This window comes from Dermacentor andersoni, chromosome 4, assembly GCF_023375885.2.
Source record: "Dermacentor andersoni chromosome 4, qqDerAnde1_hic_scaffold, whole genome shotgun sequence".
Classification (NCBI taxonomy): domain Eukaryota; kingdom Metazoa; phylum Arthropoda; class Arachnida; order Ixodida; family Ixodidae; genus Dermacentor; species Dermacentor andersoni.
The window spans coordinates 223202046-223217017 of record NC_092817.1 but is presented as its reverse complement, the minus strand read 5'-3'; the positions used below and the strand labels follow the sequence as shown (position 1 = coordinate 223217017).

Here is a 14972-nt window from a genome sequence, read left to right as displayed (position 1 = left end):
ATTGTTTGCCGAGAAGAGGGGGCTGCCTGAAAAGCTGGCACGCAGCTTCGGTAAGTTTGAGGCCGCTGTCGTCGTGCTAGGCCGCCGCGGCATCAAACGAAAATAACTCTTGTCGCGCGAAGTGAATAAATACTGCATGTTCTTTTCCCCTTTCATCGCACTCTCTCCGAGTTCCGTTTTTGACAGGTAAGTGGGCGATCTCACGCTATTTCGGTTAAATAGTACGACCATTTAGTACGTACATTTTCCGAGCTCCAGCCAACTACGGTTTAACAAGGTTTCACTGTATCATTGAAAAGAAAGGTGTACAATTAGTGCATTTTACTGGTGCTGACATACGGGGCAGAAACTTGGAGTCTGGCATAAAAACTTGAGGACAAGTTAAGGACCACACCAAGAGCGATGGAACGAAGAATGTTAGGCATAACATTAAGAGACAGGAAGAGAGTGGTGTGGATCAGAGAGCAAACGGGCATAGCCGATATTCTAATCGACATTAAGAGAAAGAAATGGAGCTGGGCAGGTCATGTAATGCGTAGGTTAGCGCAGCATTTATGACGTCCCGTGAATGCTTCCTCACGTACCCTGATTGTGCCACCGCCGCCACCGAGATGAAAGACAAAAGTGCGGTTTAAGTGTATGGATCTACCAGCCGTGAAGACAAACCGTGCACCAGCAACGGCTGCACCATACAATTGCATCTTGAACTACGGTTCATCTCGTCGGAGCAGTTGAATATGACCGCCGCCACTGTCCGCGCGTCACTTGGTTCTGTGCCAACAACGGAACGGAAGATAGGGTTGACGGCTGGAGGAGCATGCTCGGTGGCGACGGACTCAAGTGAGTTTTTGCTTGTGCAAGTTGCCGAAGTGAATGCACTTCTCAGCAAAACACCGTGCCATCAGTGCTTCCAGCCGGGAATAGCGGTAGCGCTGGAAACCAGGCTTGGCCTTGCCATGAAGATAGTTTTACATTGCTCAGCATGCAGTGCTTCGGAAGCACAGTGGTCTTCACCAGGAAGGAAGCCGGGCCTTTGAGGTGAGCCTGAGGTCGGTGCAAGCAATCAAGAGCATAGGGAAGAGTGCCACTGCTCTTACAGACCTTTGATGCGTGATTAATGTTTTGCGCAGGGGGCTTCATCAGAAGACATTTCAGGGGCACCTGAAAGCTAAATTCAGGCCTGGTGCAAGCAAATCTGCAACAAACGTGTCTGCTGATGTTGTTGCAGCTGTGAAGAGTCTACAACAAAATGGACCCAACATTCCTTAAGAACATCACAGTCATTAATGATGGCATGTGGATGAACCGTGGTCACAGTAGCCACATTGGTGTAGGGGCTGTAATTGAATTTTACAGCGGCTTGGTACTGGACTTCGTAGTCCTCTCGAACTACTGTCATGGGTGCACATTGGGGCCAAAGCCAGGTGACAGTGACTATAATGTGTGGAGGCAGGCGCATCAATGTGAGAAGAACACAAACGTGAAATCCAGCAGGATGGAGGTGGAGGCCGGACTTGAGCACTTTCATCGCTCTTTGACAAAGAACGCTCTATGTTAAACCAACATCATGTTCTTTAGGGTTGAGGATTGGGCGAGATGGTATTGCATTCTAGAACTGGTACAGCGCAACATACAAAAGAAGAAACAAGCCAAGCTGGCCAGATCTGTTCTGTTCCTTTATCTGGCTGGCTCAGCTTGTTTCTTCCTTTGTATGTTGCGCTGTACCAGTTCTAGAATGCAACATCATGTGCAATGGGGACAGCTGGATGTACTTGGTGCTATATGAGGACCAAACCTACGAGTCTATCCAGTTCTCTAAAGAGGACTGTGTAAATGCCGTCAAAAAAACGATGGGGACCAACTTGCGCACTTCGGTCTCCAAGAGAAGAGACCAACCAACTGGTGGCCGAGGGTGCCTGATACAAGACCTCACAAAGAAGCTGACAAGCTACTATGGAATGGCCTTGAGAGGGAGCGAGGATGTAAAGGACATGGAGAGAGCAGTTATGGCAACATTTCATCACATCACCTCTACAGATGGAGGAACCGCACCACGAGCTCTGTCCTGCGGGGCCGACAAATTGGTGTAAGCATTGTGGGATCACACACGCATCCCGATATCTCCGGAGCGGCCACGCGGTTATCATGCGATAATTACGTGCTCGCTCGCGGACGGTAGTGGGGAGAGGGCACGTTCGCCGCTCCCGCTGCTCTTCGTGCCTGGCCGCGACGCCCCAGCCAAAGCACCCCATTCCCTCCTTTCCCTTTCTTGGAACCGGGCAGACTCCATCTCCGCTGCTCGGGCAGAAGCGCTATTCCCCCAATGCATCTTTGTCCTTCGGCTGAGGAGCTTGCAACTGGCCACATCTCAATTCAGCCACTTAGACCGTCGCACGCCATCCCCCTGCTGCGCTCGGCCTTCGTGAGCGACTAACCGCCCCAGGGTCGAGCGCGGATCCACTCTGGGTGAGCTGAACTCTTATCAGCCTCTTTTGTGGTTCCAACATTGTGCGGTTTCTTTCGCCTCTGACGTGCGAAACACTCCGCCACTGTGGTTTTGTTTTGTATTTGTGTTTGCTGTTGTTGTCCAGTTGGTACTTGTATCTTAACGTGAATAAACACCTTAAGTCGAGACTCACCCTGTCCCCCTGGCCTGAGCCCGCTGTGGCCGCAACTCACTGCGAACCGTGGGTTAGGGGTCACAGCTCTGACTGTTAGGGCTGCTGTGAAAGTGCTAGCGAACGATTGCCGCTCCGCTGGTGCTGTGCGATCCAGAGAAGGGTCAGGTGCGCACGCGCGAACTTGAGTAATGCCCCTATAGCATCGAGCTGCAGAAGCAAAAGAGGAATCGCAGCCTGCTCGCAAGTACAGGTTGACAGTGCATGCAGCCGAGGCCCTGTTGCCAGTTTTCCAGCGTCTCTCTGAGCCTTAGTTGCTGGAGCGTTGCAGAGGAAAAAAAAGCTCAAAACGCAGCAGAAAGCCTGCACTCCACGATTTGGTCAATCATGCCAAAGGATAAGAATGCTTCCCTGATTGCTGTAGACAGCTGTAAGTGACAGTCACTTTAACAGTGGCGCCCTTCGAGCCTACAGAGTTTTGCACCTCTCTTGGCGTGAAACCTGCAGGACATGGACTACGTCGAGCGGCCGGGAAAGATGCCTTGCGTAAGAAGAGGGCAAAAAAAGCATATGAAGGCAGCAGGAAAAATCCAAAGAGCTAAGTGATCAACCCGACACCTGTAACTAGAAGGCCGGTGGTTTCTATTCTAATAAACATGGCCGAAAACTTCGAACACCTTTTTCTCACAACATTTTTCTACCACCGCTATGAATACTTTTACACCGTTCGTTTTATTGCACTCATTGTGCATCATTGCACACAATGGCATGTTTTGTTTCCAAAATAATTGCTTCAGTAATTTGTTATCTTTTGTTTTCACGGTCAAGATTTTCATGCAGCTGGAGTAGCTGCCAAAGAATCAGAATATAAACAAATTCTGTTAGGTTAAAAAAATTACAGGAATGTCATTGCCTGAAGAATACATATACAGTAAAACCTCGTTAAACCGTACCCGCTTAAACAGTAGTTTCGGTTTAAAAGTAGTAAAGTCAATTCCCCGACTCAGCGGCCATTGAACATAATGCATTTAGTATCCGCATAAACCGTACCAGCTTATTGCGTACGCATCAGTTAAAACGTAGCCTTTCCACTTTTCGTCGCGCAAACACGGCGGTGCGTCGTCTCCACCGGGCGGTCCGGCAGAACAACAAGCCTCAGAGATCGGTACAACGGCCTCCAAGCGCCCTGTTCGTTTGCACGTGAAGCCGCATCAACATCAACATCATTTCGACGCCGTTCCAGAGAGCGAGAGCGTCATGGCGTCGCGCAAGCGAGGACTCGTGTCATGCCGAAGCTCGGATAAAAAAGACGCCGGGTGCTCAGCATAGAAGAAAAATTAGACATCGTCTGTGCTATCGAACGTGACATGAAGTCGGCGCTGGCCCGCGACATGGATCTGCTGTTGACTACAGTGTGTGGCATTTGGAATGCGAAGTTGCTCGGCAGCGCTGCTGCGACCGCAAAGAGATGTCGGCTACGAGGTTCGACTTTTCGCCATCGTTGCCTCTGTTGTTGCCGAAGTGTCGACTAGCGACAGTGATGAGGACGACACGGAAAGCGACAGCACGGGCAATTCAGGCCCGACAGTGGCAGAAGCTGCGCGTTACGTCAGCCTCGTGAATGCAATCGTCGCAACGAGAACAGGGGCGCGATAACGTAACTATTCCAAACGAAAAGTTTTCCGAACTCCGGCACCCGGCAATGAAAAAGGCGCCCCGGCACTTATGCAGCACTAGTGCGCGCGTGCACGGAGAATACGTAACGCCAACGAGGAATCTGCCGTGCGAGTGTTTGCCGAGAGGAGGGGGGCTGGCTGAGAAGCTGGCACGCAGCTTGAGTAAGTTTGAGGCTGCTATCGTCATGCTAGGCCGCCGCGGCATCAAACGAAAATAACACTTATGTCGCGCGAAGTGAATAAATACTGCATGTTTTTTCCCCTTTCATCGCACTCTCTCTGAGTTCCGTTTTCTACAGGTAAGTGGGCGATCTCATGCTATTTCGGTTAAACAGTACTACCGTTTAGTACGTACTTTTTCCGAGCTCCGGCCAACTACGGTTTAACGAGGTTTCACTGTACGAGTACTATCAATGTTTGCTTGAACTTCTAGCATCAATTTACAGGTGTGCAGGCATTTTGTAAAAATGAAAGTAGAAAAATTTTGTAATCGATAAAGTTATTGAGATAACTGAAGTATTTTCACGGTCTTGTTTATGTGAGGTTACTAAATCCTGCGCAAAATTTCATCAAAATTGGCCAGTAAATAAAGAACTTAGCTTTGATTCCCGTGTCCCCCCTTCAAATAGGTTCATGATGATGATTATTATTAAGGTTATAGAATGGGTGCCAAGAGAAGGAAAGCGCATTCGAGGACGGCAGAAGACTAGGTGGGGCGATGAAATTAGGAAATTCGAGGGCGCTAGTTGAAATCTGTTGGCGCAGGATAGGAGTAATTGGAGATCGCAGGGAGAGGCCTTTGTCCTGCAGTGGACATAAAATACGCTGATGATGATGATGAGACGTTCTTGAGCACTAATCTAGCGCTTTAGCTTGACTTAATATTTACTTTTAGTATCCCTTTAGTGCAAACCGCCACATAAAGTTGGCAGTTTCCATAGCTTTACGCATTAAAAGTGCACACATAGAAGAATTTAGCACTTGCAATCATCTGAATCGCAGTCTCCAGCGACTGCTGTCTCAGATCCAATCTCCAAGGCCATGCAATGCTCTGATAGAAGCAATAAGTAGTGTTCCAAGACGATGTTGATAATGATGATTTATTGGCATCCCCATTGAAACGCGGTGGTCACAAGTAGTCACCTAGCCTGCTTGAGTTGATCAGGTGTTCTACACATTCTAGCATTTTTGTACACATCGCCTTCATCTTTATTTTTTAATTTTTTTTCTTCCTCAAAGCTCTACTTTGTACCGCTACCAATGCTGCAATGGATCCTGTTGTATTAATATTCTCCCTGCATTTTTTCCACCAATACTCTAAACGTCTCTTGCTTACCTCGAGTGCTGACTGGTTGATGCTTCTGTCCACTTTAAATCCAAGCACTTCTGGAAGGTCTATGTTACCTACGGGTCTCACTGGGTGAATCCCTTCGCGTTCCATGGGATGTGCCGAGTGGTCTCCCGATTTTTGCTGCAGCATACACCTGCCTCATCTTGTTGCGAATATTTGCTACGGTATGTTTTTGCCCGTAGGCCACCAGCTCGAGCCTCAAATAGCAAGTCACTGCCCTTTGTGTTCTCACACAGACTTTCCCATCTAATTTTTTTCCTCTCATTCTTGTAAATCTCCATGGTCGTTTTAAAACGAAAGTACAGCGCACAAAAAGGTGCATCAGTAGAAGAGCTTTCTTCTTTGAAAAGGGCGATTATTCATCAATTTCTGATAAACTTCTTGATTTTCTTCCTGTTTTTGAATGCTTTGCGGAGGAACACGAAGTACCAATTTTGTGGAGCACATTTTAAATAAAGCTGTTTGACCTTACAGAGAAGTTCGTACCAAGTATGGAATCGGCTAGACTCCGAAAGCGTAAAAAACCATGGATCACCTTTTGTGTATTGACGTTAATTAAAAAACGAAGGCATGTGTTTCAAAGATATAAAAGAACGAAAACACACGCATGTTTTAAGAGGCTACAAGAATTAACACGCGAATATAAAGGCCTGTTGAAAAAAGCAAGAGAACAGTATCTTAAACGATTAAATGACAAAATGAAAACAAATCCTATACCGTTCTGGTAATATTTGAAGGGATGTGGGTCTGTGTGATGTGTGTAGTGCGCGACATGGTGCGGTGGTCTGAAAGGACAGAAGCAGACGACAAGGAGTGCGCGCGCCGAGGCGAATTCCATGCTAGAGAGAAAACGACAACGCCGAAGAGCGTCCGGCACGTGAACGCGCGGCGCAAGAAAAGAAAACAAGAGAAAAATACCAACCAATTACGAGAAACCATGAAGCCTCAAACAACCAATCAGAAAACCACTAATCGGCCAGAGCAGAAGAAAAAGCCAGGCGCGCTGGCAGAAGCGGGAGAGATGCCGGGAGAGTTCCAGGAAGCGACGCCAGGAGAAGGTCGGCCACTGGACCGGGCCCGAGTTCTACGCCCAGCTGCCATTTGTCGTATTGCCTGCTGCCCGAGGCCGGCATTCGAGCTTCTGTGCCCGTGGGCAGGACGAGAGCAGTCGGGCTACGGGCCCGAGCTCTACGCCCAGCTGCCATTTGTCGTATTGCCTGCTGCCCGAGGCCGGCATTCGAGCTTCTGTGCCCGTGGGCAGGACGAGAGCAGTCGGGCTACAGGCCCGAGCTCTACGCCCAGCTGCCCAGCCAGAACGCCGCCGCCGCCTGCCTTCTATCTCCAAGCCAGAGCAAGGGTGCTCCAGTTGCCCGGTCAATCATCCTACACCCCGACCTTTGGTGAGACCGGCGCAACTTCTCTCATCGTCTTGTCGCCGTTTCTTGACGTCAAGACTGTTATGCACCACTGCCATCGTGGTCAGCCCGGACTCACGCACTATTTAACGCCGTACTAGCCTGACTGTGTTCCTTACCACGGCTTATTTTATGCCTTCTATTTCCTTCTATTTATTTTAAGCCTCTTTCTAGTTTCATTAAAAGTTTGTGTGTGCATTTTTCAAACCAACGGCTTTGTCCTCAATCAGGTTCTCGGAGGCTCCGTCTCAGAGAACCGTCAAAACCTTTGAACACAACAACCTGCATCACAGTCTGATCCTGTTGGAATAAACGAAATTATTTACAATGAACGCATTCTTTCTGACGATGCAGAAAAAGCGACATGCCTAAACAGATATTTCCAATCAGTCTTTCTTTCTCAATCTGCATGCAGCCGAATATCATCCAATAGCAACGTTCCTCTTATGAAACCAATCGAACTCAGCGTTAGCGGCACTGAATCTCTGCTAAAAAACCTTGATGAAAGTAAGGCTATCGGTCCTGATGGTATATCTCAGAGAATTTTAAAACAGTGTGCTCACGCCGTCTCGCTTTACTTTTTATTTAATTTTTCACAAGTCATTAACTACTGGTCAGATGCCACAGGACTGGAAAATTGCAAATGTAGTTCCTATTCACAATGCAGGCTCTAAAAAAGAAGTTACTAATTATAGACCTATCTCACTTACTTTAATTTCGTGCAAGATCATGGAACACACAGGTAATATATAAGGCTATCATGAAACATATAACGGACAACACGTTGCTTACAAACAGACAACACGGATTTCGCAAGGGGTTTTCATGTGCAACACAACTGATTGAATTTTATGATGACCTAGTGTCTGTAGTTGATTTGGGTGGACAAATAGACTGCATATTTCTGGACTTCTGCAAAGCATTTGATACTGTTTGCCATTCTTTACTACTTCATAAACTTCGAATGTTAAGTATAGATTTTAGTGTTTTTAGATGGATAAGGAACTATTTGTCAAGCCGCCGTCAACGTGTGGTCCTGAATGGTACTAATTCAGATTATCCTGAGGTCACATCAGGCGTCCTGCAAGGATCTGTTCTGGGGCGTGTTCTTTTTCTTATATATATTAATGATATTAACTGAGGTATTGACTCTAACATGCGGCTCTTTGCGGATGACAGCATTGTGTATAGAAAAATGGATAGTGAACATGATGTTCTCAAACTGCAGGCCGACCTAGATCGTATTTGCGAATGGTGCTCTAAGTGGAAAATGAATTTGAATATCGGTAAGTGTGTCCATGTGCAGTTTACTAAGAAGAAAAAAGTAATCGATGCCAGCCACTGTCTAATGAACAATATGAAGTAATAAATCCACAACTAAATATTTGGGCGTGATGCTGTCGGGCGACTGCTCTTGGTGGGCACACGTGGACTATGTAGTTGGCAAAGTGGCAGTTGCTTTGAATTACATTCAAAGAAATTTAAAATGCGCAAATTCTAACCTTAGAAGCACGGCGTACCTAACTTGTATACGACCTTTTTGGAATATGCTTGTACGGGGCTGTACAAATACGGGGCTGTACAAAATCTACAAAGTAAATGAATTCTCAGATAAACTAAGATCAAATTATTGAGATTGCGCCGTGTAGACCTACACCACGACACTACGTCACAAAGATACAGTGGCACTGTCGTCGGGAGTGACTTTCGCCTGGCAGGCATGCAGCCGCTGCAGAGCTGGTGCGTGCGTACTTCAGCTGATGCAACACTTCGTAACAGTTAGGCTATGTTGCGTGGCGGGCATTAGCCAAAAAGGGCGCTTAATAAGATCATTGCATGTCATGACACTTTCTTACCCCACACTACTACAGGAAGAGCCTAGAATGCAGTGAGCAACAGGTGCATGACAAACCGGCAGTGTGGATTGCCTAGCACACATTCAGACACCGGGCTGCACCGGCCACAAGTGCATTAATTGCAGTGTGGATGTCACAAACACACCGAAACGTGCTAATAGATTTTTATGTGCAAAATAAAACGTGCAGAGTTGTTCATTCCTGCAAGCACGAATGAAAGCGTGATTTTGGGGATGTTTTACCCAAGAATGGCACTTGTGCAACACACAATTTTTAATTACCTGGTGGCAGAAAAAGGGCGATTTTAGACCACAATTTAAAGGTATGTGTGTGGTGGGGGTTGTTACTGTTTATTGTTATAACATAGTAAATAAATGGAATTTCAAAGCCAAGATTTGTAGATTGGTGCAGAAGGGTCTTGGGAATGCAAAAGTGATAAATTTGACAATACAACTTGATTTCGGACCTTCAAGTACTGTGTCCCCCCCTTAGACCCAAGGATCCAGCAGGCACTGAGCACATTGATTAATGAGAAAACAATGAGCACAACAACCAACAGTGCAGCAGCTGGCTTTGACGTCACCACAATCTGTGCCAGCAGTTCTCACGCTTGCGATCCTGGCGCAGTTGCTATACAGCTAGCACTCCAGCACAAATAGTTCTGTTTGCCCATCGCACAACTCATTCCCTTTGCCCCGTTGCTCCCCAGTGACTTGACAGGAAGAGAGAAAGATGCATTCCTTCGGAAGCTCTCGTGACTACAACGGCACTGTATTCTTCAGTTCGTAGGGAGAATAAAGAAGAAATTTTTTTAAGACCCCATGAATATACTTAAGCTTGAATTGCAGGCCTCACCGAGCAGTGTGAAGCCAAAGACATGTGGCAGCTGGTTGTCCAGCAGCACCCTCCGGTCGGACCCATCCAGGCGGGTGCTCTCGATGCGGTCCGTACGTGCGTCTGCCCAGTACAGCCGGCCATCCCGTGCATCCAGTGCCAGCCCATTGGGCCAGCCCAGGTCTGTGGAGACCAGCACAAGCCGATCACTCCCATCCAGGGCGGCCCGCTCAATCTTGGCCGACTGACCCCAGTCAGTCCAGTACATCCACCTGGTCAGAGAGGCTATATGATTCCACCTGGCCACTACCTTGCAAGAGCAAGACATTGCATACCTCCTAATTTTCATTACTTTGCAGAAACTCTCACTGAGAGCATGGAGGGTTAGCCAATGTAGCATGATGACAGGCTCTGACGTAAGTATTCAAACAAATCAATAGAAATTTTAAAGCAAGTAATACCTATGATTTGATTTAGATACACAAGTCACATTACCACTGAAACGGCTCATAGCCAAGACAAGCCAAAGAGGAACAACTTGTTTATATTTGCAAACCAGTTTTTCAACCAGGGTGTCTACCAAGTTGACATTTCCAAAGTCCCTGAGTTTTCTAGGTTTTCCCCGAGTGCCTTTGCAAAATTCCGTGAGTGATGCAGAACTATGTTTTATGTTAAGACGAGCTGAAACCACATTGCCCGATGCGGTCACTCTCTAGTAAGCATATGAAAAAAATAAAAATAACAACTTAATCCAATTTGAATACTAATTTATGAGAACAAAGAAAAACTGCGCAAGAAAGGACAAGACAAGGAAAGAACCACACGACACGTGCGCAGACTAACAACTGTTTTAATGCTCCAACGCCTCTTTCCCACCAACAACAGAACGCATGCGCACCAGCCACAAAGACCAATGCCGCTATCATGTGGTCAAGCCTAGAAACGTCAACTCCTTGCGGTACAAATGTGTGGAAGCTTCGCTAACAGATTTATCAGGAGGAGTTGACGTTTCTAGGCTTGACCACATGATAGCGGCATTGGTCTTTGTGGCTGGTGCGCATGCGTTCTGTTGTTGGTGGGAAAGAGGCGTTGGAGCATTAAAACAGTTGTTAGTCTGCGCACGTGACGTGTGGTTCTTTCCTTGTCTTGTCCTTTTTTGCGCAGTTTTTCTTTGTTCTCATAAATGTCATACCAACTAGCCCCTCACCGTACGCTTCTTGAATACTAAGCAGTAGTGTTTATGTTATTCAAAAAGAGAATAGAACAGAGGGGTTAGTAAAATGCACAGCAAATACAATGTATTAGAGAAAATATTGCAAATTGAGTAGGACATTCTCAAATACAAATAAAAAAGGAGATGCATCCAAAAACAAATATTTTCAAATATGAGCTATTTCTATCAACTGATAGCAAGCTCAGTGATATGAGGCCCGAACTTTGTCATAATTTAGATTCTCTCTCAACAGCTCGTAAGTCAACCTTAACTGTCCTGACATACTCTCAGCCCGCGCACGACGCCTCAGTATTGTGTTTCACTGCTTTAAAGAGTTTATTTATTTATTTATTTATTTATTTATTTATTTATTTATTTATTTATTTATTTCTACATACTGCAGTCTATACAGACCAAGCAGGTGGGCGTATTTCTGCAAACACTCAAGACAATTATAATATGTGCTCTTGTGCTAGATATATTGAACAGAAAAAGGAAGAGAACAAAAAAGAAAAAAAAAGGGAACAAGTTGGCCTTTTTCTACTGCAAAGGACGATATTCACACCATCAGCAAAATGCACCGGGATAGTCAATATCAAATCAAAATAACAAGCTCACACCAGAACAAACTGCACGTGCATAGGCGATAGTAAAAATAACATGAATAAAAGGGGGAAAAAATAACATTCCATATTACTGTGCAAAATACATGAGTAGTGCCTGCTCAAAATTATCAGCACAGAAAATTTCTGAGGTCAGATCATTCCACTGAACAACAGTAGGAGGAAAGAATGAATTTTTAAACAGGTTAGTGCGTGCGCGGAAAGGGAGCAAACTGTGAGCGTGACGGTGCCGAGACACACGTGACAGGTCAGGTTCAATGCATGTTTGTCCATTAAATTCAAGTGACTTGTCGTACATCGTGAATTGGTTTGGATGAGGGACACTTGCATCTCGGCATCAGCTGACACTTTGTTTTTTGAGCTCAAGCTCCTTGAAATCGGCGGTAGCCCGCCTTTCCCATTCATTCCTTAATGCGTAGGTCCTCTCTGTTCTTGTACTGCTTTTGCCACTCGTTCACCCCACGGACCATTTGAAGCATTTTCTTGGCGAGTTGCACAGTCCACATCAGAGTTTTCGAACTTCTTAGGGGCCGTGAAAACGTCCGAACAATCAGCCAGTTGGCAAAAATAAATGCATGTCATTTACTGCCCTTAAACGCTCAATCCGTCACAGGCACATACGAAAACGCTCTGCAGGCCTGTCAGTACACGTACTAGGCACATTGGTGCTCATACTGCGACAGGAAATACCGGGTGCACACATGCATAATTAAGGAATACATATTGTGTCCCGTGGTAATAGCCCCTTCCCACGCTTGTTATGGTTCACTGCAATACTTTTGCATAGGCTTTACCAAGTAACATTTCTATGCAGAGGCGAAGCTGGCTTTCGGGAACTGGCATTATGCAACGCACCGTGCTTTCCAAGCTTCTAAGCCAATCGCAAGGACCACAAAGGAGGAGCATGTGCCATTGCTGACAGTAGCAAATTCTCTCAATAAAAAACACGGCACCCAACGGCAAGAAGCTTCATAGCGAATGTCGAAGCAGCTAGGCCTAGCGTTGCCGCAGTGGTGGCTACGGCTGCCAGCGGATCTGTGTGCGAGAGCGCCGATTCGAGACGGCGAGGTAATTAAAATAGCAGAGGTGGGGGCTTTGATTAATGCTGTTTCGGACCTGCAGTCAGGACATAATGTTCGGAAAATCGGACGGCGAAGAGTTCTTGCATCCAAAATTTCAGGCATTCTGATACATTGACTCCATGGGGTATGTGGTGGTGCCGCGAAGCCGTCCAAATTATCAGGAATCCAGAAAGTCGGTCATTGAATGTACACTGGCAACTCCTCCAGTCACAGTGATGCAAGCCGCTGTACCCACACCACGATCAATAAATTTCTTGTTCTGCCATTGCTAGCCCAAAAGTGCTACTACAAAAATGCCTTACTACTGCACTGTGCTCAGCCTATATGGGCCTGCCACACGATGCTGTGTACTGCATGCCCCTGCCATGTGGCAGACCCTACGCAGGCCAGACTGGTCGGTTCGTTAACACTAGGCTGTGCTACCACAGCAACAGCTTGACATCTTTCCCCTGCTCTGATCTTACCTTGCATTGCAAAGAGTGCAACTGTAGCCCGAAGTTGCCAGACACGAGAGTAGTAATTTGGTGAAACCATGACCAATGGGCAGGGCAAATAGCTGAAGCTTTTTACATTAAATGTGAACTATGTAATGATTGATCTGGTTCCAGGTGCATTCTTCACCTTAGCTCCCCGAAGGTAGACAGAACGCAGGATCCTAATGGCTGGGTGGCACATACACAGTCTTGGTTTTCCAGCAAATGCTCAGCAGCAGTCGACGCATGCATCGTGTCTCCTTTCACCGCCTTGCCCTTCATTTTAGGCGCCTTCTGAAAGCTGAAGCAGTACCAGTTTACTACTGTTATCCTTTTGATTGGATGGATGGATGGAAGAGTTTATTCATATTGTTGCGGTAAGAAGCGTGCGTCTATTCACAAATGACTTTTAATGGGTGAGCCAGCAAGCATAGAGCAACGATAACACTAAACTCTTCTTCGTCGTTTCCAAGGCCACCATCAGCGTCTTCTCCCCACATTACCTACTGTGACATCACCCCCGTCGAAAAAAGCACCTAATTGGTGCGACTCATTGGTCTGAGAAAGGTAAGGTTTGAGACGGCTGACGTGGATGATGTCACAGAGAGGTGAAGGCACCATGGCATCCAGCAGAGACACTTCATATGTGACAGGGGTCACCTGGCGAAGGATGCAGTAAGGGCCATAGTATCGAGAGAGGAGTTTCTCCAAAAGACCGCACTCAGACCGTAACTCAGCGGTCGAAAGCCGCTGAGTTGGATACCGAACTAACACAAGAGCACCTGGTTTGTAGTCCACGTCGTGATGGCACTGGTCGTAACGGCACTTCTAGTGTGTCTGTTGTGGGGTTCTCCTCCCGTACTCTTGGGACAAAGGAACGACAACACATTAGTGCAAACAATCACAAGGGCATTTATTGCACCTTTCATAGATCAATGCCTGCTAGCCGAGTTGCTACCCACAAAACATGCCGATGGGCGCGCGACAAATCTAGAAGTCTGACTCACCGCGACCGGATAGCGAGCGAATATGTTCGGCCCATGCTGGATCCCAACGCCTGGTCGTACGCGCGTACAGTCACGCGAACGGTGACGCGTTCGAAGGCGGCCACACGAGACGGTCTCGCAGAAGCATGGATCGGCGCACGCGCGGCACGGCACGTCCGCACTGCTTGCTGTCCCGAACCAAAGAGGAAGCGCCTTGTCTTTCGGCGCCCCAGTAACCCCGCCTGTCGGCGGCATTAGCAGCGCAACACTCGCGCCATCTCTCGTACTGCGCCTAAACCACTCTGACCGCCGCGGGCGCCAGGCCACGCGAGCCGTGTGGGAAACCCAACATATCAGGGGACACGTGAGAGTCGCGCATCCCCACACTGTGAAGCAGAAAGACGAATGCTTGGGTCACTGTGGCTATAACATCCCGAGTGTACTCTGTCGGCGAGTGGAGTGTGGTAGAAAGGAGAGTCTCGAAAGGCAAAGTCGGCTCACGGCCGAAGAGGAGATAGAAGGGGGAATAGCCAGCTGTGTCGTGGTGCGAGGAATTGTAGGCGAACGTGACAAATGGTAAAGCAATGTCCCAGTCGCGATGATCGTAGCAAACATACATTGCTAGCATGTCAGTTAATGTGCGGTTCAGGCGTTCGGTAAGACCGTTAGTTTGAGGATGGTAAGCAGTAGTAAGTTTGTGTTTAGTAGCCCATGATCAAAGTAGGTCGTCTATGACTTTGGCAAGAAAATATCTTCCGCAATCGGTGAGAAGTTGACGCGGTGCACCGTGGTGGAAGATAATGTTGTGAAGCAAGAAATCAGCGACATCTGTGGCGCAGCTGGTC

The 14972-nt window shown here is 47.2% G+C and overlaps 1 protein-coding gene across 4 annotated transcripts in view; it reads right to left on the bottom strand.

The window, feature by feature from the left end:
* Nucleotides 1-14972, bottom strand: part of arr (low-density lipoprotein receptor-related protein 6) — a 296788-nt gene that overhangs the window by 165309 nt on the left and 116507 nt on the right. For all 4 annotated transcript variants that reach the window (XM_072288049.1, XM_050185229.3, XM_055074753.2 and 1 more), the window contains one exon: nucleotides 9772-10022. In XM_072288049.1, the coding sequence (XP_072144150.1) occupies nucleotides 9772-10022 (251 nt within the window). The remainder of the gene's footprint in view (nucleotides 1-9771; nucleotides 10023-14972) is intronic.